Source organism: Equus asinus, chromosome 21 (genome assembly GCF_041296235.1).
Source record: "Equus asinus isolate D_3611 breed Donkey chromosome 21, EquAss-T2T_v2, whole genome shotgun sequence".
In the NCBI taxonomy this organism is placed as follows: Eukaryota; Metazoa; Chordata; class Mammalia; order Perissodactyla; family Equidae; genus Equus; species Equus asinus.
The window spans coordinates 88,827,993-88,853,596 of record NC_091810.1 but is presented as its reverse complement, the minus strand read 5'-3'; the positions used below and the strand labels follow the sequence as shown (position 1 = coordinate 88,853,596).

Genomic DNA, 25,604 nt, shown 5'->3' with positions numbered 1-25,604 from the left:
AAAAATACTAAAGGAATTCTTCAAGCTGAAAATAAGTGACACTAGACTGTAATTTAATCCATATGAGAAACAAAAAGTGCTGGCAAAAGGAATTATATATTAACTATAAGAGACAGCATAATTATACATTTCTTTTCCTTTCTTCTCTTAATTCAAAAACAACAGGATAAAGCAATATCTATGAAATTGAATTGTGGAGCCTGTAACATATAGTGATATATATTTGACAATGATAATACAAAGGGGAGAAGAAGGAAGGAAGCTACAAGGAAGCAAGCAAGGAAGTGACATGAGATGGTAACTTGAGTCCACAAGAAGAAATGAAGAGTACCAGAAATGGTAAATGAAAAGATGAATATACAAACCTTATGGGGGCTGGCCTGGTGGCGTAGTGGTTAAGTGCGTATGCTCTGCTTTGTCAGCCAGGGGCTTGCAGCTTCAGATCCTGGGCGCAGACCTAGCACCACTTGTCAAGCCGTGCTGTGGCGGCATCCCACATAAAGTAGAGGAAGACTGGCACAGATGTTAGCTCAGTGACAATCTTCCTCAAGCAAAAAGAAGAAGATTGGCAACAGATGTCACCAGGGCCAATCTGGGCCAAGCTCAGGGCCAATCTCCTTCATAAAAAAAAGAAAAAAAAGTCATGATTATATTTTTCTGCTTTCTTCTTAGTTTCTTAAAAACACGTAAGATTATGTAAAGCAACAATTATAACACCATATTTGTGGGTTTGTAACATATATAGATGTAACATATATCACATTAATAGTACAAAGAAGGAGGAAGAGAATAGAGTGGAACAAATTTTCTATTCCTCTGTGGAATTAATTTAGTATAAATCTGAAGTTGAGTCTGATAAATTAAGATGTGTATTGTAATCTCTAGAGCAACCACTAAGAAAATAACTCAAAAAATATATTTAAAAAGTCATTAATGAAAGGGCCAGCCCAGAGCTGCAGTAGTTCAGTTTGTGCCCTCTGCTTCAGTGACCCAGGATTCAAGGGGTTTGGATCCCAGGCATGACCTACACACTGCTCATCAAGCCGTGCTGAGGTGGCAGCCCACATACAAAACAGAGGAAGATTGGCACAGATGTTAGCTCAGTGACAATCTTCCTCAAGCAAAAAGAGGAAGATTGGCAACAGATGTTAGCTCAGGGCCAATCTTCTTCATCAAAAAAAGAAAAAAGTCATTAGAGGAATTAAAATGGTACATAGAAAATATCCATTTAATACCAAAAAAAGGCAGTAAAAGTAGAACAGAGGAATAAAAAATACATGAGACATAAAGAAAGCAAATAGCAAAATGGCAGAAGTAAATCTGACTATATCAATAATAACATTAAATGTTAATGAACTAAACAATCTAATCAAAAGGCAGAGATTATCAAACTAGATTAAAAAAAATAGAAAACAAGATACAACTAGATTCAAAGATACAAATAGGCTAAAAGGCAAAAGATTGAAAAAAACATACCATGGAAACAGTAATTGTAAGAGAACTGGAGAAGTATGTTAATTGCAGATAAAATGGACTGTGACGCGTACACACAGACACACGTTGCCAGAGGCTCTTTTATAAAGATAAAAAGAGTCAATTCATTAGGAAGATACAACAATTATAAACACATGTTCTTAACAACAAGGCCCCAGACTGGAAAAAAGAAAAGTTAATTTAAAGAAAAATTATTAAAGAAATAATTGTACAAGTGGCTTTCAATTATATAAAAAAATCACACAGGTGCTATGTCAGTTACTAGAGTTTGAGAAATACCACATGGCACCACACTACCCCCATCTTGTTTTCAAATTTTAAATTCACTCTCCACTGCCATATACTGACATCTTTGGCAATAAGTACCTTCCACTAATTTCTTCATTTTAATCTTCCCTTCTCCTAAAAGTCCATTCTCACCAAAGGATGAAAAAGATTTTATAATCTCCCCCATCATTATTCATGGGTTTTTTTTAAAGATAGGCAGCCTACAAAGTTGAAAGGAAACAACCTCAATTTAAAAACTGGTTTAAAACTTGGTTCTATTACTTTACTACCTAATGACCTCTGCCAAGTAACTTCTGCCAAGTAATACCTAGGGGTCTTCGCATTCTCATCTTTAAAATGATGTGGTGAGACAAGATGGTCTGAGGTCCTTTCTGAGCCTGATGTGAACTGTTGCCACCAAGCTCACCATGAGGAAGGCCAGCAGGATCTAGACGCTCAGTCTGACCTGGTGACATCTACCTCACTCCTTCATTAGAGTACAATTTCAGCGTCTAGAAAGACTTCTGAGAACTCAATATTTCTACAGAATTTAGTAGTTTAAGCTGGAGCATTTAATAAAGTACATTTTGTCTTTGGGTGTAATAAGTGGATTCCGTTCTAGAACACTTTCATTCCTCCTGTGTAGGTCCTCCTGTGTCTGTGCTATGGTATGATTTACACTCCTAACATCTGCAGTTGGCAGACGCCAAAACCGATATAGGAATTGCCTGTGGAAACCTGCCCCAGCCCAGGGCTGGAGCAGTTGAGGTCAAGTGGGGCATGAATATTCAGGCACCCTAGAGAACAGTTAAAAACACAATTCTAACTTTTCAGGCTGGAAACAAAACTCTGTTTAAGATTTGTTTATTATATTCAGGAGTTCCTTAAGAAATTTCAATTGCCTATAAACTTGAAGCTCCCAGTTCAAGTGAGACCTTTCTGCAGCCGAGTGCTACGGATGTGAAACTTTCTATATTAGCTTTGCGTTCAGGCAGGAAACAAGTGGTACATTCAAACTGAGTCATTTAAAGAAAGTTAATAAAGGGAATATTTACAAAGATATGGGCTGATCTAAGCAGACCAATAAGGGATCATGCAGTAGCCCGGGGCTGGAATCAGTGGAGAGCAGTTACTACCCATGACCCAAAAGGACAGGGAGAAGGGTATTGACCAGCACCCAGAGAGAGTGGCTGGATAGAGAAGGCTGCCGATTAGGAGCTGAGGCTTCGGCAGAGGGACACAGACCACCATGGTGCCCTGGCAGGGTGGGAGCCTGAGGAATAAATACCCTGTTTTTGCTCTCCTCCCTCCTTCCAATATTCTGCCAGTGCTTCCCTTTGGCCAAAACCAATCTGAAGTCAGAGGGCAAGAGAGTGCAGTTGATGCTGTTGACACTGTGATCACCCGGAGCCCAGGACAGTGTGGAGAAAGAGGGAGAGTGCACGGAGAGGAGCAACTGGAAAATGTCACACAGTTCCCAAAGATCCAGGGGCAGGGCAGCAAAAACGATTGTGAGGTTATTTCACCCAAGGTCAGGCCAAGGGTGGGCAAACAAGGCACTAGAATGCAAAATTTGAGGAGGGTCATCTGAGGATCAGGCAAAGGCTCAGCATGTTCACAAGCTGGAGAGAGGCTGCCTGGCTTGCCTCGCCTCATCCGAGCCCTGATTTCACCCAGAGACTTAAGAGTTGTTGGCAATAGAATTTAGAGAGGGAATGTATCGCCTTTTAATCTGTAAGCATAAGAAGAATATTTGTTAAAAGATTTAAAAACGTCTCCTTGGACTTTTTCCCCAAGGATCAGGCAGATAATAAACTACTCACACATGAGCTGTGCAGAGGCTAGTGTGCTTCATGGTCTGGCATTGTTCTCGAAGACTGGATTTTGATCATTTTGTGTGGGTGTGTCATTGATTCCAACTGCACATTTTTTCACACCTTAACATTTCTGAAGTCAAGCTGTGTCTTATAATCAATGGTGTCAGAAATACTATGATAGTACTTTTCTTTTTAGGGGTACCTAAAGTAATAGCGTGCCTCATAATTGATGGCATCTTTGATTTGATGAAATTCAGCGTAAGTACTTTGAGGATGTATCTGGGTTTAACACATTTCTTGTATCTATCACAAAATCTAGCATGTAATAATGATAATGGTGTGTCCTCAACCAGGATTTCATGAATGAATGAATGAATGAATGAGGGAGGGAAGAGGGAATGAATGAATGAGGGAGGGAAGAGGGAATGAATGAAAGCATCCATCTGTCCTAGCTGATATTTACTTTTAGGGCTTGGATAGTGTGGTGTCAGGAAAAATATCAGTTCTTAGACAACAGTTGTTTAAGCTCTCATGATGATCTTCTGGAATGATAGACTGAAGAATCCTGAATGTTGCATTAGCTGTGAGCATTCACTTAAGTCTCATTATTTCATTTTCTACCAATTTGATGCTAATTCTGTTCCCATGCTGTGCATTTTCTCTAGTCTTCATGATCATTTGAAAACCTGTTTTAAAGCAGATTTTTACCCATTCTTTTCATCTTCCTCTTTCCCATCTACTTTAAGATAACTTCTTCCCAGTGGCATTTTCATTAATTCTTGACTCACACCCCTGATTTTAACCCTTTGATTCTGGAATCAAGGTTCAGTCTTCAGTGTAATTCTAGCGTTAACCATGAATTCTTTTACTTTTTGAAGTTTACACATTTGATTTCGTTTTAACATAGTCCTGCATGCAAGCTTGCGCCTCAGCTTCATCGCTAATGGCAACTGTTTGGCCAAAGAAAAACATTACTTTTCAAGTGATTTGCTTAAATCCTTCTAAGCAAGGAACTAAAATTATTTTCTTCTCTTTTGATGAGTCAGGCAATAGTAGCCTCCTAGCTTATCCATTATCTCTTCCTGTCAGTTTCCCTTTTAAAATTAAGATACTGTTTCATTTCTAGCAAAAAGAAAAATAATACCATATTAACACTGGTATTTCTGACTTAACTCTCTTCTGGGAATAAGGAAGAAGTTTTTTCATTAAAAAAGTAAATATATGTATATCACAAAGCTGGGTATTAATTATTAATAGTATCACATGGCCTTACAAAGTATTAACCACCCCAAAGGAGAGTAAGATTTCAGTTAGTTTGTAGGGCTTATGAATCACAATCTATTTCCAATTGTGGGCTTAAATAATGGTTTTGGCAACCATTACTTATCCCAAAGCTGTTTTAACTTCAATTTTGGTGATTTATTAGTGTTGGTGAAGCAATTTTCTTTGGCTATGTTTTCATGTTTTAAGTCCACGTGGCTAATAATTCTGTACCGTCTTCAGGATATTGGTGATGGATAGCCAGGAGCAACAGATTTACTGGTGCAAAATTATTACAGAACCCAGTCGCAAGTGCTTTTTAATGGCTAACTTAAAGAAATGGGTTATAAATCTTTCATTTTTTTATCTTTAATTACTAAAATACATGGTGTTACAGTGATAACTTCAGATCCTCTTCCCAACCTCCATATGCTTTCAGTAATACATGAATATTACCTAGCGCATATTCTAGCACCCCATAAGCACTCAATATATGTTAGCTGCCACTATTAGATAAACCTCTCCAGCTGCCTTTTCACCCTCGGCCTCCCTTCCTTCCATGCTCCATGTGCCCTCTCTCGATACCTTGATGCCCCTTTGCCCTTGGGCTTTTGTTTTCCTCTTTCTGCTCTCAGGAATAAGTCTGATTCAGTTAGTTGTACCTTGTGTGAATATAAGCCCAAATATTACCTCTACCAAGTCCTTGTCTTTAGGTCTACTTTTCAGTGAGGAATGAAGCACTTTCTCCCATGCTAAGGAAGTTCAGGCGTTAGAAGTTAAAGAAAGTCATGATTTGGGGAGATTGCCTTCTCAAAACGTCTTGTAGATCACCCGCCCTACTAACAGGTGAAGTCATTTGGGGATGGACAGTTCAGAGCCATCCATTGGAATTGTACCTTTCACATCAGTTGCGCTATGGGTAAACATCCATCAGTTTTGCCAAGTTTTGTCGTTCTCCTCTTAGGGTTATTTCCAGGATGTCACTTCACATAAATGTCTCCTGGTCATCATTTACTTTGACTGGTTCAACTTTTCTCCCAGATGATTGCGTAGAGGAAGTTTATGAACCATAACTATATGTATGTTCTATGTATTTTCCCCTCAGTGTCAAAGTCCATTCTTGACTTTTGTGGGTGATTTCTCAGGGGGAGAACATGCTCCTTGCATCAAGAGAACACATTCCCATCCAGGCTCCTTCTCACTGAAGCCTGGGCACGTCGACGAGCAGCAATGTGAAGACTTGCTCTGAGATAGCCCTTCCGACCCGCACTGCACGCCAAGAGTGCTCCTGAATGGAGAGCTGGGGCTAGACCACAGCCCCACCCGGAGTCCCTTATCGCTTGGGATGGTTTGGAGTGGGAGGAGGGGGTGCACTTCTGATATTGTCACAGGAGTCTGTCTGTTTGACCCTGAAGTCACCACGAGAGTTTCCAGGTTGTAAGATTTCCACTCTCACTCAGACCCCTGACAGTCTGGGATTTATTTTCTGCCACTTTTGGTCTCACATCAACATGTAAAGCAGACTCCTACAACCACTTTATATTCGGTAGTAAACTCTCTCTTTTTCCTCATACAACATCTTCAGTTTGACATGGCGAAGATGCCCCACCTGGTTACACACTAGAATTTAAACAAGCTAATGCACTTGAAAGGATAGTTTTTCTGGGGACATGCACGTGGCTCTGATGAATCCCTAATTGCCCAGGCAGGGCACCCAGAGTGAAGACTTAGGGAAGAAAGGCCAGCCATCTTGATAAGCTATTGCATCTGTCTTCCCACCAAAAGGTGTCAGTGTGCGTGCGGCTTAGGTCAAAAGAAATTAGTCTGCACACTCAGTCTCAATCTGGTTTCTAATTGGCTCTTATCTGTAGCCTGAAATTAGCTTACATCTTGGCAGAACTAAACACTCCAAACTCAGGGGAAGTTTTGCCAAACTTAAAGAACAGAGTGTAGACCAGCATTTGTGTCTGAGACATGTGCTCGTTTATTGGTGTTTATTTCTCGAAGAACATAATGTTTTCAGCACACTTACGTGTTCCCAAATGTATTTCCACGTTGTCAGAGATTGTAAACACCAGCCCCATGGCCCATCATCTCCACAGCCAGAGTATACCTACTCTTCTTAGTCTTTACTGTCAATAAGCCTCCGCTGAACCAGAAGTCGCAAGGAAAATCAACTTTAGGATCAGATGAGGAAGGGCAAAACAGAACTCTTATGCTGGAGATGGCCACAGTCACATCTTCACTCAGAAGGCCCTAAGTAGCAAAGACAGCATCAACCGCCACCACGAGAACGGCAGCTGCTTCTCCTGAGCACTTTCTGGGTGTAGTCCTGTGCTGAGCTCCTTACATGCATTATCTCTAAACAACCCTGTGAGATAGTTACTATTCATATGCCATTTTATGGAAAAGGAAACTGAGGCACAGCTTCTTGCCTGTAGTCATACAAGTAAATGATGGGACCAACTTGTCAGGGTGTCTAACTCGATGATTATACTACGTGCCTCTTGTTAGTTGTTACTTAGTATTTTCTGTAAACTGGGTCAGCAAAGAGTTAAAGAGAGACTAGACTTTTCTTTAGTCTGATCAGCCTGACAGTGACCCATGGAATCGGTTCCACATCCATAATTCGTGGGAGAAAAACAACGTCATGTGGCAAGGCTCAGGATACCAGGACAGGAATGTCACATGAACCTGTGATCCAGCCATTTTCAGTTTGGTAATCAGCCAAGTCCCAGGGGTGGGAAAGTGTAACCAAACAGAGCATACAGGAGACCAACAGAAGACAGTGTGTCCATGCACTCATGGAAACCGAGAGGAGTGGCTCTACCCTTAGCAGCATCCCCAGACTTGTATCTTCCTCTTCTAGGAGAGTCCACAGTCACATCACATGCTTCAGGTCCCCAAATTATGGAACCTCCCTTTCTTCCTTCACTTCATTGGCAGATATGCCATCTTATCACTCCCCAAATTCAAAATCAGAGTTGCCTCTGAGTAACACATTTACCTTTGTGCCCTAAAACCAGTCTTCTCATAGAGGTGTAGCATCATCTACCCAGTTGCTGATCAAGGGACTCACTCTCACGCCGCTGATGTGAGCCATCGTCCTTCACTTGAAAGCAAACAAGAAACAGGAGGACTGTTGCTTTTCCTGATATTCAGCCCACATTGACTGTATTTGAGTAACCCCAATGTGCTGCTGTCCCGTATAGTGCCAATGAACCCAAACTGAAATTTTCCTGTATCTACTGCCACAGCCTTCTTCCAGAAAATGTTCACCACTCTCCCAAGATCATGGTAAATTACTCTGCTAAGCCTCTTTCCTGCCAGTCTCTCTGTAGCCCTTCTTAAATAAGATGCTGGACTGTCTTCAAATACTGAATGGGACACATCCTTCTCCAACTTCCGGGAACGCTCCCAGTCTGTGGGTCTTGGCCTTGAAACACCCATTATCCTTCCTTCATTCCTTGGACTTTATTGTTTGGTCTCAACCTTCACTTCAGACAAGCAAATAGCCAAAACTCTTAAGGAGGAGGGGCTATTTTTCTTGAGCTGATAAGACTGTAGAGAACTGACCTTGCTATACTCATAATAGAAATGCTCAGACTCTACTGACCCTGAGCTTCCGGCCCATCTTCCTAATAGGATGGAGCTCGCGAAGATTCCCACACATATTTCTCTTGTAATATGGTTACCGGCAGGGGTGAACCATTCAGATGTCCTGAGTAGAAACTCAGAAACATCTCAATACTTGCCTCTCCTTCACTTTACAGTCGGTCTGTCCACCACCACTACCCTTCCATGTGCACATCTCTCAAATCTATCTCTTCTCCACCACTGCTATCTTAGTTTAGACTCTAATGGCATCTTGATTGGACTATTGCAGTAGTCTACTAAATGCCCAGCATGCCTCCAGTTTCTTAATATCACAATTTTGCCACTAGTGATTTTTCTAGAGTGTAAATCTAATTATTTCAACTCCTACTGCTACAGGGGGAAAAAAGCACACACACACACACTTTCCTAAGCTTAGCATTCAAGATCCTGTATAATTTGGCCTCAAATTACTTTCTGATCTCACCTAAAACAACTCTGCCCACCTCAACATGCATAACCCTCACTGTCTAACCACATATTACTTACCCCATCAATAGTTGAGAAAACTGAGGTTTAGAGGCTGAGTAATTTGTCCCGAAGTTACAAATGCAGTTGGTGATAGAAGTGAGATTTGAACCCGTCCAGCCCGGATCCAGGGTCCCAGCTCTTAGCTACTGTACCACACTGAAATAACGAATAAAACGAGGGGAGTTTTTCAGTTTACTATAGTTCATTTTCTTATTTCCCCAGCACAAATTTAAATATTTGAATGATTAATTATTTCCGATTAATTTTGGTCATACTCAAGCTCCACTGATATTCATTCGAATCCTATGGGGTGGGGGTGGGGTGAAGTACCAGATTTGGGTCCCTGTGTGATGTTCTCAAGGCTACACGACAGTCCCCAACCTCAGCGGGTGACTTTCAAACTCCTCCATTGTCTTGCTGTATTTGTGTGCTCAATATCCAGTCACTCTTCCTTTACTGAAAATGTCATTTTTTACACGTGGCCATCAAATACAGTTCTTAGAAGAATTGGTTTCTCCTCCGCCACCACCCAGCCCCTGTCAGCAGGGGCTTGAAAGAACCCAAACCACACCTAAGACTATTGGAACTCACACAATGAGACTAAGCCCTAGCAGTATTTCCGTGCCTTTCCGGAGGTGCTAAGTGATAAGGATCAGAATGGATTTCGTTAGCTTTAATGGGAGAAGTGAGCCTTTTGTTAGTTACTTATCTTACTTCCCCTCTAAGAAAAACCCACCTTTGGAGCGTTCTTTCTGGCCGTGATTGGATATGGGAGCATCCTGAGGTTTCAATAAGTCTAATAACACTCACGCAAGAATGGAGGTGCGATGGAAGGGGGTGCGTTATGGTGCACAGAGTGCTTTGCTCTAAAATGGAGCTGGCCGCTCGCTGTGAACGAGGACCCTGGAACGAGCTGCTCCGGGGCACAGCTGGCAGTGTGTGCAGAGCTCGCTTCCATTTTCATTTGAATACCGCAGAGGAAGCGCCCAACTTGCTTAAAATTAAAAGGTACATCAAGAATGCAAAACCCAGTATAAAATTTTAACCAGCTTTTTTAGTTGCTTTTTAATCCTTTGCTGGTTCATCATTTCTCTATATTTTTAGAAATTTTCTTGGGCTGTGTGGTTGTTCATCCATCCGCCCTTGGCTTCCCCTTCTAAGGCCGCAGGCCCTTTATAATGACTTATGCACCAGCTGCGCCTGTTCCTTACGCAAATGCGTGTTTCCTCTTCCCCTTCCTTCTCTGTGCTCTCTTTCTGCTCAGTCCTACCCAATCCCTCTCTTGTCCTTCCTCAGACACTTTCCTTTCCTTCTTTGTTGCCCTCTCACCCTGCTAGCCTACCAGTAAATTGTAAATAAATTCCACTCTAGGAAGCTTAGCCCTCCTTCAACAGAAATGACATTTTCCTATGAAATCAGAAATCTCTGCCATACACTGGCCACTCCCTGTGGCCCAGTTGTAGCTGTTACTGTTGCCTAGTGCAGATCTGAGGACTAGGAAAATTGCTCTCTGACCTCAGTGAGCGGTGAGCATGGCAGGACCGAGCTCTGGGCCCACTGTTAAACAAAAAAAAAGCACTGATAATGATAAAAATAATAACATGGACAATAACTGCTAATACTTCCTGAGAGCTTACTAGGTACCAGTTCCTAAGCTGTCCGCTTTACAAGTATTTCCTTGTTTCATACTCACCACAACCCGGGAGGCAGGTTCTGTTTTTATCCTCACTGTACTAACAAGGAAACTGAGGCACAGTGAGTGATGCAATCACACAGCAGTGAGCGGCTCTTCACAGCTGCCTTTCCCCGAGCCCTCAACAACCACAGGGTGGTCCTGAGTCCTGGGATGCCAGCTAGAGCTGCAATACGGTGAAGAGCACAGGCTTGCCCTGCACGGCTGGGTACAGTCAGACCGGTGAACACAGAGGAGGCCTGGGGTGCCATGGCCAGAGCAGGGTGATCACAGGTGCCACATCAGGGCCAGGTCTGGAGCAGAGAACAGAGTTGGAGGTGTACAGCTACTTGCAGTCCAAGTCAGCGAGAACTTTAAGTGATGGGGGATCTGAACCAAGTTAGGGCAACAAGATGGGTGGTCCACGTGGTGATCAGAAGAGGAGGGCATTAGTGGGAAGTTCAGGAAAGGTGGCTGGGCATCCCAGGTGCCCAGTAGTGGCCAGGATGGCCCAGATCACCAGCTGGAGTTTGGAGGGAGGGGTTTCAGTTGATGGGAGAGGCACTGGCAGATCCGAGCAGGGCCAGAGCTCGGGGACCATACTGAGTACTGGGCTCAGAAACACAGACAGGCGCAGTTCCAACCCTGGCACACTGTGTGCGGATCAGACGAGCAGAAAGCGTGGCTGTATGCTGTGGGGAAGGTGCTAAGAGCCTTGGATAACACAGAGCTTGGACTTCATCCCATCCGCCTGTGATCTCACCTGGGCGCTGCTGTATACACACATGGCACCACAAGCCAGATGACATCGTGTCTTCTTTCTAATAATCTCTCAAGAACCCATAGTGTGTAAATGATCTTTCATGCATAGAAGTGAGTGGATTCAAGGTTAACCCTAAAAGAATGTCACTTTCACATTCTGACTTGCTTTCTTAAAGAGGAGAGTAAGAGATACAGATGCAGCTGGCATGTTGGCTTAACCCTGGGGATGCTGTGTGAATGTGCCATGCATGCCGATATCAGTTTCTGTATCACAATCGAGAAAAGGCAGAAAGTTGCCCTCAGAGGCATGGGGAGTTGCCCTGGGGGTGTGCGGGGGAGGTGGGGCAGAGAACAACTGCGTTTTCTTGTAAGCCCTTCTATAAGATTTCAATTTTATTATTTTGTTGTGTGTATGTGTGTGTATTATAAACTTGAAAAGAAAAAAAGTATTAAATTCGACTATGAGGTTATCGGTCCCATACTGAATTAAAAGCGGGGACACATAGAGAGAACATGCAACAATCGTTGCAGGCAAGAAAGCAAGGCCATCTAACTGGCAGATACAGGAATTTCAGAAAGAAAAAGCATAGCAGCCGGGGACCATTTAATGTGGGCCTGAAGAGGCTCGTGTACGTCCAAGAAGTCATTATAACACGGCAACGGTGAGATTTTATGGGGCCGGTGGCGATACTGAGACCTCGAGTAATGAGCAAGGTATCCCCATCACACTCTGTTTAAGGCAGGGAGCCAGATCTCAGCAAGATTTTTATCAAAAGGAGCTAAAATCATAAGTGAAGGAGGCATCATTTTTATGTGCCTTTCCTTCATAGCGCTTAAACTAGAACACGTTTTTTTTTTAGACTTTTCTAATTAGATTTGCCAAATCGTATGCCCTGTGAGGGCAGGGACTACGTCTGTTTTGTTCACCCCAGCTGCCCCAGAAGGGAAATAACTTTCACAGGGTTTCTCTTTCCTCAAGCCGCTTGAGATGTTTAGTCTGCTCCAGGCCAAGCAGGCTGCAAACCCGGCCCCAGGAGCAGACCCCGACCTTCCTGAGATGGAGGAGGGAGGAGGCACGTGTTTGCTCCCAGTAGAGCAGCATCATGTCGCAGGCCTCCGAGGTGCTTTTCACGGAGTCCCGCACAAAACTGAAGAACCTAATCCGCTGCCGTCACTGCTCAGCTCCATCTGGCTGCTGGAATAATTGAAACTAGAAACGTTTGCTTTGATCGCTGCTGGGGAGGAAAGCTTAAATTTTAGTGGAAAACCTCACTACTGCCTCAAACTTTAAACGTAGGGTGGCTTGTGAAACCTGATTTCTGTTCTCACCAGTTTTCTACACAGATAACTAGAAAAAGGCTCTAAACAGATGCAGCTACTTCTGGACCCTCAGTTCAATTCACAGCCTCCAAGGTGCCCGGTAGCCCCTGGTGGGGGGAGGGGCGGATCTAGGCTCACCCAGTAACAGAGGCTCCTAGGGGCTCCCAGCGTCAGCTGGTGCACTCAGCTTCACCCGAGGCTTGAGGGTGGCCCAGCTCCTGAGAGAGGGGGCCGGGGGCCTCAACTCTTGGACCCCATTGTTCACAGGATCTGGACTCAGGCCAGTGGCACCCCAAGGTCACTGCCTGGACCCACCTCGGGAGGCTGGGCCTTAACTCCCCCTCCACTCTCTCTCCCCTACCGCTTCCTCCTTTCCTTCCTCCTCTCACCTGCTGCATCCTTCCAGCCTCCCTCCGCCCTTCACTTCCCCTTCTTATTCTCCTCCCTGCCACCTTCTCCCCCTCCCTACCCTCTCTCTTTTTCTCTTTCCTCCCCCTCCTCCTTTCCCTCCCTCTTCCCTCCTCCCTTCCTTCTCACCCTCCAACTTCAGTGAAATAGATCAAATCGCTCTTGCTACTCTAAGGAATCAAAGGTTAGTCCCCACTGAGCCCCTTCCCAGTTACCTGAGGGCCAAAAGTTCAGCACGCAATGACTGGCTACCCACTCCAACCCCTGGGTTAGAGCGACAGGCTCTTCCGCCCAGAGGACACCCAGTGTCCAAGAATCAGAGGTATTTTAAGCAGCTGCCTCTCCACCGCTGCCGCTTTCCTTTGACACGCTGACGAGTCTCCTGCCTTCCCTTCCTCCACCAGAGAACAGAACTACAACTACGAGGGACCTGAAGAAGTGTTTACAGGAGCAGGAGCCCAAGGAAAGACTCTAAAGCTCTAGAAATTGTGCGTTCCCAGGAAAGGCCCTGGTGGAGCCTGAGCCAGGTGTCTGGGCGCCGCTCCCCCCACCCCCTTGCCCCCGACCCGGCCCCACTGCAGGCAGAGGCCCACTGTCCGGAGCAGAGGAAGTTCAAGCTCCAGGCCCCTCACTTGCTCTGGGCCTTCCAAGGCCCTGGGAAGAGCCCCAGCATCATGTTCCCATGGTCCTGTGTTTTTGTAAGATTTGCAAAAGGAATATATTTAACCGCTGTGGGGTTGGATGGCCGTTTCTTTCCACTACAACTTCCCCTCTGTCATATGTCTCCTCTGGTCAGTTGGCCCTGGAGTGGCTTTGAGCATTTGGGGGGTCCGAGGAAGGGAAAGCAGAACTGGAAATGCATTTAGTTTATATATAGTGGGATAGGTTTGTGTGGTCTGCAGTCACTTCTGAGCGTGGGCAGGTCACTGCTGGCCATCCCTGTGCAGGAGCAGCTTATAGCAATAGCGCCACAAGGCTGCATCAAAGATGGACATGTCTTAGAAGTCCATGGTTAGTGGAGGAAAACAAGGCTTTAATTGCTCTGAGCCAGAAGCTGTCTGTGGAAAATTCTTTCAATCAGGAGATGTGTAAAATTCACAGTGGAGGGTTCTGCTTTCATTGATGCCCCGTCAACAGGGAAATTCAGTAACATTCTCAGTGATGCAGCATATATACTGATGAGCACACTGGGCGTTGTTTATGAGAATCTCACGAAATGAAATCTATCAGAAATCTTGGGTTTGAGGGCGTTAACCTGCCCCAGTACCTCACATGGCAGGTGTGTCTGTGTGAGGAAGCAGGTTTGAATGACTCCCCGTTATCAATAGTCTGATCAGTCTTGCTGGAGGAAAGACTTCCTTATCTTCCGGTTCTCTCATTCAAATCATTATCATCTAAAGAGAGTATCAAAGTATGCCAGCAACATTTACAGAGGAGGAGGTTCTTTTAGAGATGTGTCAGGCAGTTAATTCATTAGAATATTAAGTGTTTTATAGATTTTGAGATATCTTTTACACTTGCCAGATTTTAAAATTATGAAATGTTTTGTAGTTTATTTTTCTTTCTAAAGAGTCACTTTCATTCCTAATTTTTTCCTATTTGTATTTTTGTATTAATTTCCTTAAACGGAGCCCCCCAAGTTGTGTAAGCCTCAGGCCCCATAAGCCTGCATCCTCCCTCCAGGCAGCCTCGGAGAGCATCTGGACAAAGGACCGGTTTTTTCTGTCTCTGGGATCCTGCTCCAGCCTGAGCCCCCCCACCCCCTGCCCCCGTTCCCGGAGCAGTTTGGTCAATGAGTCCTGCAGGGGTGGCAGGTGGCCTTTCCTCCAGGTTTCCTGTCTTGGGCTGTGGAGGTCGTTTTCCTGAGGGCTCCTATCACGGGATCTCAGGCTCCCGCCCTTGTTGGGAAAAACAGCAGCAAGGAGCAGCTGTTGGTGCTCCGTCTCACCAGCTGTGCTGAGGCCCAGCTGTGCAAGGGCTCACTGGCCATGAATCTGTTTGAAGTTCTTTTGATTCCGGGAGAGGCAGGATGGTTTTCTGCCAAACCTGATTCGTATTGTGTTTGGTTCAGGTGATCCGATGCACAAGACGGTCTCGCCTCATCTGCAGCAAGGCCCTTACAGTTTTCTGTTTTCTTTAACAGAGTTGGCGTGGATCTGGATGAAGATCTGAAGGAGAGGCCCTCCTCACACCAGGCAAGTCAAAGAAGCCAATGCATGGAGTATAGAGATGTAAAATGTTCTGTTCCATGCAGTGTTCCAAGCTTGTCCACCATGTGGCCCAGGGGCCTATTCTAAAGGGGCTCGCCTCCACAGATAAAACAAATCAGATGGCTGTAAAATACATGGGAATCAGGGTGTCAATAACCTTTGCGTAACATCTAAAGTGCTTTGAACTAGCATACACTCGTGCCCCCTCTGTGGCAGTAGGAAGCCTGGAATCTCTGCAGTGCGGGAGCAGGAGCAAGAGCACAGCTCTCGGAATCAGGCAGCCTAGGGCTCAGATCCCTGTCCGGCAACAGGCCAGCTCGGCGAGCTCAGTGCAACTAACCCGATGCACGTCCGATGAGTGTTGGGCTCACAAAAAATGGACCCGTGTCTCCTGCATGACTTCTCATTTATCAGGTCTAGGGATACAGAAAATTGAACATTTGCAAAAGCAAGGCAAAACCGTCTAGGTGATCCATTCCTGACTTAGCTGAGCAACCGTTATCTGCTGAGACCTGAAAATCCTGAGGGAAACTCGTTTAGAACAATGTGCTGTTCCCTCAAGTAAGGGAAGTGTATTCTCCAAACTCTGACGTGAGCCTAACATTGGAGTAGAATCCGTCATCAGCAATTTTGCATTAGTCATTTTTAACTCAGCCCTTAAAACAAACAATTGTGTAGAAATGTTGCACCTTTCAGCGAAATTGCAAGCACACAGACGTGATAGAATCACATTGTGGATAAGTGATGTTGCTTAATGAATTGTTATGATCTTCTCCGGACTGGAAGAGGACCCGTCTCTCTTGGAGGGCAGGCTTTTTCCCCGCAATCCGTCAATAAGGCACAGCTAGTTGGTGCTGCCGGGCAGGAACTGCCGCTGTCCCGGTTCACACAGACATCAAGAAGGACAGAGACTATGTGCTGGAAAATTAAGTTGCTGATGATCCTGGCTCACATGTACTTTGAATTTTTTTGTCACTTGTGTTCCAAGGCCAGGCTGGGGCTATTTTCACAGACTTCATTGCGCAGAAAACGCACCTAACTACAGGATGAGGACAGCGGGGTGCCAGCGCACGGGGATGAGGGCCAGCCTGGTGACCTTAGGAAGCGGATCAAAGCCCGTCTCCTCACCCTGGTGGGCTGTAATGAGAAGTTAGTAAGGGCTGGTGGTAGCTGATTCTTACAAAGCATTTTCATCTCATAGAGGTCAACCAATCCATTCTCCTACTTTCAAGCAAAACTTTTATCTAAATTTTGTCCTTCTCTTACATCTTTTTCTTTAAAAGAGAAAAGATAGAATAAGAAAATTCATGAAAGAAAACTCTTCATCTTCCCACAACTGCCTAATATTTTACAATCACGTATAATTATGGGTAAGATTACCTAGTAGCCTAACTCATTCTTTTTGCAATTTAAATGTATTTTATTTTAGCTCATTCACACCATTTTTAATTCAGTAATAACTCTTATCTGAATAACTGAAACCAGTAGAAAGTATTTTTTTGTTAGATAAATGACATAGTACAGTGAAAACTACATGGTATTTGGATCTAGGGCAAGGTTTCATATCTTTGAATCTCGTTTTGTTTATCTGTAAAGTGTGAGTGAGAGTAATGTCCACTTCTCCAGGTTATCATGACAATCGAGTGAAATTCTGTTTATAAAAACTACCTAACTTTATTTAGTTAAACCCGTCTTCTCTTATAAAGGATTTGAAGCAGCTTACACCACTACATATAATGAAATAATAGCAAAATATTTTTTAAAGAATTTTAAAAATCAGCAAAAGAAAATTAGTAAGAGCAGAAAGTCAAAACCAGACAAGTAAAAAGAATTATGAACAAGCAGATCATAAGCTTCTATATACTGACTGTAGTTGAACCACAAGTAAGCTTTCTGGTAGCCAAAGGGGGGAAAAGGAAATAATAATCACTAAGATACTGGATTATTATCATTAGAGGGGAAAATCATACTCTCTCCTCAAGCAGTACAAAACTTCACAGGCCGCCATGTTTTAAAAGATGTTTCCCACTCGGACCTTCCTGGAGAGGATGCTTAAAGAGCCATCCAAATGCAAACTAACTAGCCTTGTTATCATCTGCATGGTTCCTGCTGAACTGCTGCTGCTTCAAAATAATTTTATTTTTAAGAAGCATCCTGGAAGTGTTTTTATTCCTGGTAATTTTTGACTACCAAGACAGCTACATTTCAGAAAGAGGTTTTCTCCACATCTTGGAATAATTCTTATCATCAGTGTCAAGTACAGGAAACAGTGGGCGTGGGCCAGAGGTTACAAACCACAGTGTCCATGCAGCTACCGCTCAACCTGGACAGAGGTGGGGTTTTGGTACTTTCCAAACCATGTGTCAGGAACCTCTCTGCCCTCATTTTGCCTGACAGCTCTTTGCTTATATCAGCATTGCTTTTTTTGTCAGACGACGGAGCATAAACTCATTCTTAGGAGGGTTGCGTGTTTCCACTTGGCTTGCATTTATTATCATGCACTTGCGTTAACAAATAGGATAATCTTTGCATCAGTCAACCTCTAAAAAAAAATACTCTATTCTTACGAAAAGCTAAAGATTTCACAAATAGTGATGGCAATTACTGATCATATACTCTCAAAATCAATAATAAGCGTATGTAATGGTATGTACATATTTTTAAAGGAATTTCCTCTTGCTCTGTTTATGGAGAGTAAAATACCCTTCAGGAAATAAGAACTTGTAGCTGAGACTAACCAGCAACGTCACGATTTTCCTTTTTGCCTTGTAACACCTTTAGACTGTGAATGGCATTACATTCTTACTTGTACCAGACCCAGAAGCTTCAGAAAGCATGTTCCATGGGCAGGTTTTAAACTTAAGTAAGTACTCTAGGCAAATGTGCTACTTTGAGAAATGGAGGGTATTGCAGTGGAGAATTTTGTCTCTTAAATGTTAAAAATCAAAAACAGAAAAACCTCAGACACCACCCCCCCATAGGAAATTTTCCTTGTAATTGATTCTGTGTCCTCGGAAGCACAACATTACGGACACAGTGACTCGCTGGAGCACCACACCTGCCTTAATCTTTTAATAGAAACTCCTGCCGCCCAAGAAGGGCTGCACTATTTTTCCCTCTTTGCCATTTTTTCATGATCATCCTAATATTGTTGCGTACTGACTGTTGTTGGTAACACTGTTCTGAGTTCTTGATTTCTACTAACTCACTTAGTTTCCAAGATAGCCCTCTGAGAGGCACTATTGCTATCCCCATATTTCAAACAAGGAAACTGTATACAGAGAAGTTAAGTCACTTGCACAAGGACACAGAGCGGGAAGAGGCAGAATTTGAACCCCAGACAATCTGGTTCCAGACTTCCACTCTTGTTTTTTTTTTTAATTTTTTTATTGAGTTAATGATAGCTTACAATCTTGTGAAATTTCAGTTGTATATTATTGTCTGTCAGTCGTGTTGTAGGTGCAACCCTTCATCCTTTGTGCTCACCCCCACCCCCCTTTTCCCCTGGTAGCCACTAATCTGTTCTCTTTGTCCACATGTTTAAATTCCTCATATGAGTGGAGTCATACAGAGATTGTCCTTTTCTATCTGGCTTATTTCACTTAACATAATTCCCTCAAGGTCAATCCATGTTGTTGCAAATGGGATGATTTTGTTCTTTTTTACGGCTGAGTAGTATTCCATTGTGTATATATGTACCACATCTTCTTTATCCAATCATCTGTTGATGGGGACTTAGGTTGCTTCCACATCTTGGCTATTGTAAATAATGCTGCAATAAACATTGGGGTGCATAGCCCTTTTGAAATTGCTGGCTTCAAGCTCTCTGGATAGATAACCCAGTAGTGGAATAGCTGGATCATATGGTTGTTCTATTTTTAATTTTTTGAGAAATCTCCATACTGTTTTCCATAGTGGCTGCACCAGTTTGCATTCCCACCAGCAGTGTATGAGTGTTCCTTTTTCTCCACAACCTGTCCGACATTTGTTACTATTTTTTTTAGTTGTTTTTATCATTCTAATGGGTGCAAGGTGATATCTTAGTGTAGTTTTGATTTGCATTTCCCTGATGATCAGCGATGATGAACATCTTTTCATGTGCCTATCCTTTTCAGACTTCCACTCTTAACTGACATGCATGTATTCATTCATTCAACCATTCATTCATTCATTCATACAGCCCACCCAGGTCAGGTACTAATGTAGGTGTGAGGAGGATGCTGCAGGCACCACCTCAAAGTCTTCACCCTCCCAGAGCTTGTGCTCTAATGGGGACACTGATGAGAAACGGAAACAACTACAGACTGTCAGTTCAGAGGATGATGACAATAAAGCAGAGAAGGGTATGGAGAACAATGGAGGGGAGGCAATTGGCTGGTCAGGGCAGGTCTCTCTGCGGAAGCAGCCTTCGATCAGAGGCCTTAATGATGTGTAGCAGCGAGCCATGTAGGATCTGGGGTCAAACATTCCAGGCAGAGGGCACTGCAGGTCACAATGGGTTGTGGTATGCTCGCCGAGCACAGGAAGGCCAGTGTGGCTGGAGCCAGGCAAGCAAGGCGGTAGCGGATGGACATGAAGTGAGAGACAGAGAGGGGCCAGACCATTGGCTGTGGTGTTGAGTTTTATTTTATTCTTCGTATGATAGAGGTAAAAATTCTTCAAGGTTTGGGGCTTGGAAGCAATGGAACCAACCCTTTTTAAAAATGCATTTTTCTCCCATCTCCACTCTGCCAACTGTTACGATGAGGTTAATTTTCATCTTTTGTAACATAATTTTAATTTTTAACGCTATGCTTGCTTCTCTGTGTGCTCTCTTAATGCTAACTTCCAATTTTATCTTTGCTTCCAATAGTCCCTTCCTTGAAATTCTGGTTTAGGTCATCATTTATGCTTGTATGTAACCTGGGTGGATCAGTTCTGGTCACTGCAGCTCGAGAAAGTCAGAGCAGGGCTGAGAAAAGCCCAGAGAAGAGCAATGTTAATAACTGAACAGAGAGAGATTAAAAGGATGAGGATTTCTCCAGCTGGTCCAGAAAGACCAGCACTGAGGAGGGAGACAGGAAGTGACCGTAAACACATGAAGAGCATGAGTAAGGTGGACAAAGACTTGTTTGCCAACTCTCAGAAAATCGTAACCTGGAATGCCCTAAAATCTGAAAGAGCTCCTCTGCGGAAGGATGAACGTATTTGTTCTTCTGCACAATTGATCCTTTTCCTCAGAGTCATCTAGAGCTGCAAAGCCTGGAAATGTAAGTAGGTTCAGGAAGGGAAGAGATTAATTAACAGATGGTAGGGTCATCTAATCATTAAATAAAATTTACTTTGCCTTGCGAATATTTTCAAATATCCCTAATAAACTTACAGAAAACAGAATAAAGATTCCCACATATATATCCCCCCGATTTGACAGTGATCAACATTTTTCCCTGCTTGCTCCTGTGCTGTTGGAGTTGGCCTCATAGAATGTAAATTCCACACTACACTCCCGCAAATATTTCAGAAATAGAATACTAGGCTCTGGGATTGATCTAAACTAGATGAGGGTTTTTTATGTTACATTACAACTAATAGTATTTTGAGAAAAATAAAATGAGCAAATATCTCGGGTTTTCCCTTGGCCAACATTGAATTTTTTGGTTATACTTACTCATGGCTTATACATCCAAAAGTATATGCCCTCCTTACTAACTTTCTACTACTTATGGCTAAATTCCATATGTTTGCCCTACCTGAAGATTCTACAATTACCTGCTGTAGAAAGCAGAAATAACGATGAGGAAGAGGAAGTGGAGGAAGACGGCAACTACAATTTAGTGAGCGTTTTTTTATACATTAGCTGCCCTATATAAAATCACACTTAGTCTTTACCTTGACCAATCAAGATACCTATTATAACCCCCATTTTATAAATGATAAAGTTGAAGTTCAAAGAATGAAAGTAACTTGCCCAAGAGAACAACAACAAAACTCCAGCCCCTTCAGCAACCGCCAAACTCCCATCTCTTGTTCCTTAACTCAGAGAGACTGCTGCATTCTGCTTGGACCCCACCTCCTTGCTCTACAACTGGGCGGGGCCTCTAGAGAGAAGGTCAAGGAGAATATAGGGCTCACCTCATTTGTTTTCCTTCTCTTGGAGTTCACAGTCCTTTGCTGTCTGTTAACCAATACTTGAATTCTATCATATATTTACGATACTAGTTACTCTCTCATGGCCAGCCATTATAAATTTTGGAAGTAATTTTGTAGGGGGAAACATTGTTTTGTTGTATTTTGTTTTCAGAAAAATACATAATAGTATATACTCAAATCACAAGTCTAAATGTAAGACTTATCTGTGCTGTGGTGTTTGTGATTCGGGGGTGCTGTCACTAGGGGATGGCATGAGCTGGAATCTTCTTGTTCCAAGGTGCATTTTCGATTAGGAGTGTGTGCGTGGGTACGTGTGTGTACATGTATATAAAAGAGTTAGCACACTAACCAAACGATGATAAAAATGAGGCATTAGTTAAGAATGCTGTGAAGCAGGTACAGTGAGATGGGGTGAACTTCCCCCTGCCTGTAAGCTGAGCCATCATTTCGTGTCTTTGTATTCAATCTGCAATCCGTGCCATGGTGTGCTGGACCTGGGATAATTTTTTATCTGCTTTTAATGGGGAAGCGTTTTCTACACCACAAATATGTTACCCTTGTGAATACACTTTGTAAACCACAAAGAGTTATGCCTCATCATTTTATTATCTCTTCCCAACTCCCACTCCAATGCCTTCTACATCTAGAATTTATGATTCCAGTATATAGTTATATTAGCTTTCTATCGCTGCATCAATAATTATTCCCAAAATCAGTACCTAAAACAATAAATATTTATGATCTCACAGTTTCTCTGGGTCAGGAATTTGAAAGCAACTTAGCTGAGTGTTTCCAATTCAGAGTCTCTCATGAGGTTTCAGTCAGATGTCAGCCAGAGTGATGGTCATCTGAAGGCTTCGCTGGGGCTGAAGGATCCACTTCCATGTGGGCAGGAGGCCTCAGTTCCTTGCTAGCTATTGGCAAGGAGACTCAATTCCTCACCACATGGATCTCTCCATAGAGCTGCTTGAGGGTCCTCACAATATGGCAGCTGACTTCCCTCAAGGGTCCCAGAGAGACAGCAAGGAGGAAGCCCAATATGTTTTTATGGCATGGCCTTGGATACAACACACCAGCACTTCTGCCCATTCTGTTGATTAAAAATGAGTCACTAAGTACAGTCCACACTCAATAGGAAGGGAAATTAGTCTCCATATTTTAAAAGGAGAAATAACAGAGAATTTGTGGGTATACATTTTAAAACCACCTCAATATTATATGTACCTGAACCAAACAATTTATTTGCCTGTGGATTAACTTCAATCTCTTATACAGACAAAGTTATTTGAACCTGGCCCTTTCTTTGTAGCTGAACCATGAGTTTAGCCCATCTGGTAGTATATCTATGATATCTACATGTCATCCTAACAGTTTTACCCATCCTTGACTCCATTTTTTCCTCCCTAAGCATATATTTTCTAACTATACCTTCTTGGAACATTTATGAATTTATCATGGTGGGGGGAAGGTAAGAATATTTGTATAAAGTACTTTCTATGTGGAGGTTAAGAATTCATGATTTACCTTTCGTGTGTGTGTGTGTGTGTGTGTCAGGAAGATTTGCCCTGACCTAATGTCTGTGCCAGTCTTCCTCTATTTTGTATGTGGGACACCTCCACATCATGGCTGATGAGTGGAATAGGTCCACATCCGGGATCCAAACTGGCAAACTCTAGGCCGCCAAAGTGGAGCAAGCAGAAATTTAACCACTGGGCCACAGGGCCAGCCCCATGATTTACCTTTTAAAATGTAAATTTGAAAAAAAATCCTATTGACCCTCAATTGTATTATGCTCCCTCTTCAGAATCCAGAAATCTTTCTTTCTAAGGGCACAGAATCTGGTCCTCTTGCTGGTAATCAGAAAATCTAGGCAATAAACTTGAAATTATTACACAAATAGATTCCAAAGTAGGGGGAGATGGTGGGGCAGAGTATTGCTGTCAGATTCCATCCCCAGGCACTGCTTGAAAAAGTGCTTTGGAACCTCAACAGATTTGTTATGATGATTATTGTCTTCGTTATCATTCTGCGCAACTTCCGCTGACATCAGTATTGAATATGAAACCTTGAGAAGTAGATAGGAAAATCTCTCTCTCTTAATCCATTGAATCTTCCAGAAACGAGGAGCGATCCCACATGATGGTCCCAGAGCAGCACTCATCCAGATCACTTAGGGAAGGCCCCACATTTGGATATTGAGAGAGGAATGTATTTCCATCTGCTTAGTTCTTTTTCATTGAAGTTAATACAACAAACAATCCCTCCTTGCTTCAGGGTCTGGTTTTCACAGATTTCTGGCTAGAGCCTTTTCTTTTCTCTCAGGGGTCCAAAGAAGCGGAAAACAAAGAGGACTGGTAATTTTCCTGTTGCTCCCTCTCTGGGGCCGTGCTAAGGGTGAGGGCGTCACTTAAAAGACAACTGCTCACTCCCTACCGTGCTCAGTCACTTCCCAGCCTCTGATCTACTCCCCTGTTTATGGAGAAAAAAGAAAGATATCAAATGCCCCAGTCATTTTTACATTTTCCCAGAAATAGGGGATAATAAAGGGACCAGAAATTGCACATATATCACTCTGCTTCTTAAAAGCATCAAGGGCAAATAAAAGTTAAGACTCGATACCCTTGAATCTCCAGTTCCCATTTACGGCTGTGATCACTTACAGGCTCAGAGTTGGTGAGCGATAGTTATTATTAAATGGTAAACGGTAGAGTCAGAACCCAAACCTTGGTCTTCAGTTTCTGGATCCTCTGCTTATTCCAGCATGCACACTGCTTTCCCTCTGGGATAAAGGAACTCAAAAAGGAAGAAATATTGCTAGTGATTAAGAAAATACCACCGACTTCCTGATTCTGCTTCTAGTAACTGCTCACATCCATTGTCCTTGGGTGTGAGCCCATCTCTGCTTTAGAGTAATACAGGTAAATTGATGCCACCTGCTGTCCCCTGCCCATCTGGGCCCTCCAGGGCCTTGCCCTCTGTGCTGCCTCATCAGATACCTTCCCTGTTCCAGGGTGACTGCAAAGGCTGGCCTTCCCTTGGCACATTTATCTTCAGCCCCCGGTGAACAAGCAGCGCACACAGTAGACTAACTCATTTATTTCTACTCATTTATTGATGGCCTTTCATAACCGAGTTATTAAGTCATCAATAACTTCAGAGAAATAAATGAATGGATCTAGAACTGGGCCAACAGATATTTAAGATGTACACTGAACATTTTATCTAGGATCAGCAGAAAAGTCAATGCTGGGCCATCAGTGGTACTTTTCTCACCTGGGAAAACATGTCCTATGTTTTATTCTAATGAGAACCCAGTGTATTTCGCTACAAAGTAATGAAATGAATAACATCTCCAGTCTCCCAAGTAAAATAAGTTTTTGAAAAAAAGATTGCATGTGTTAACATTTTTCCAAAATGCTACCTGATATCTCTTGCTCTCATCAGCTGACAGAAAAATAACCCTGGAAGTTTTGCCAGAAATAGTATAAGCTCTTTCAGGATTGCTGGTGAGTTCTGATATGTTCCCCTCAGGAAGTAAAATAAAATAAAAAGGAGAGAGAAAAGGGAAAGAAAGACAGGGAGGGTTCCTTAGACCTTGGGAGACCTCTGAAAACCTTCTCTAAGAGTCTAGAGAAATTCCTAACAGTGAGGTTAGCTTTTTACAGAGACACTTTCAGAGCCATCAGCAGTTCACCCAGCTGAGTGGAGGCATGCATTTTCATTATGTTTGGGGTTCACGTAGCTGCTCTGCATCAACCGCCATGAGCACCCTACTATCCTGACCTCTTCTCCCTGCTCAGATACCCCATGGCCCTGGTTTGCTCTCCATTCACACCCTGGGGCCCCAGCTAGATGAGAGGAACTTGGCTGCTGAGGGGCCACAGGTGTGCTTGGAAACCTCTCCAGGTGCCAGGAGCCTCAGATTCCTCATCTGTCAAATAGGAACCATCATAGAACAGACTTCACCAAACTGTTAAAAGAGTTAAAGGAGTTAATATACGGAAAGCACTTAGAATAGTGTCTGGCACATAGGGTGTGTTCAAGAAGTGTTAGCTTTTATTGGTGTTGCCGTCATTAATAAAAATAGAGTATTTTTCACATGATTAGGACCTCAGACACCAGCCAGGCTGATTTCCTCAA

The 25,604-nt window shown here is 43.2% G+C and overlaps 1 protein-coding gene across 1 annotated transcript in view; it reads left to right on the top strand.

Annotated features, from left to right (window-relative positions):
- SLC9A9 (solute carrier family 9 member A9) overlaps positions 1-25,604 on the top strand; it is a 511,724-nt gene that overhangs the window by 387,782 nt on the left and 98,338 nt on the right. The window contains exon 13 of the mRNA XM_014852057.3: positions 15,269-15,320. Coding sequence (XP_014707543.2) covers positions 15,269-15,320 — 52 coding nt within the window. The remainder of the gene's footprint in view (positions 1-15,268; positions 15,321-25,604) is intronic.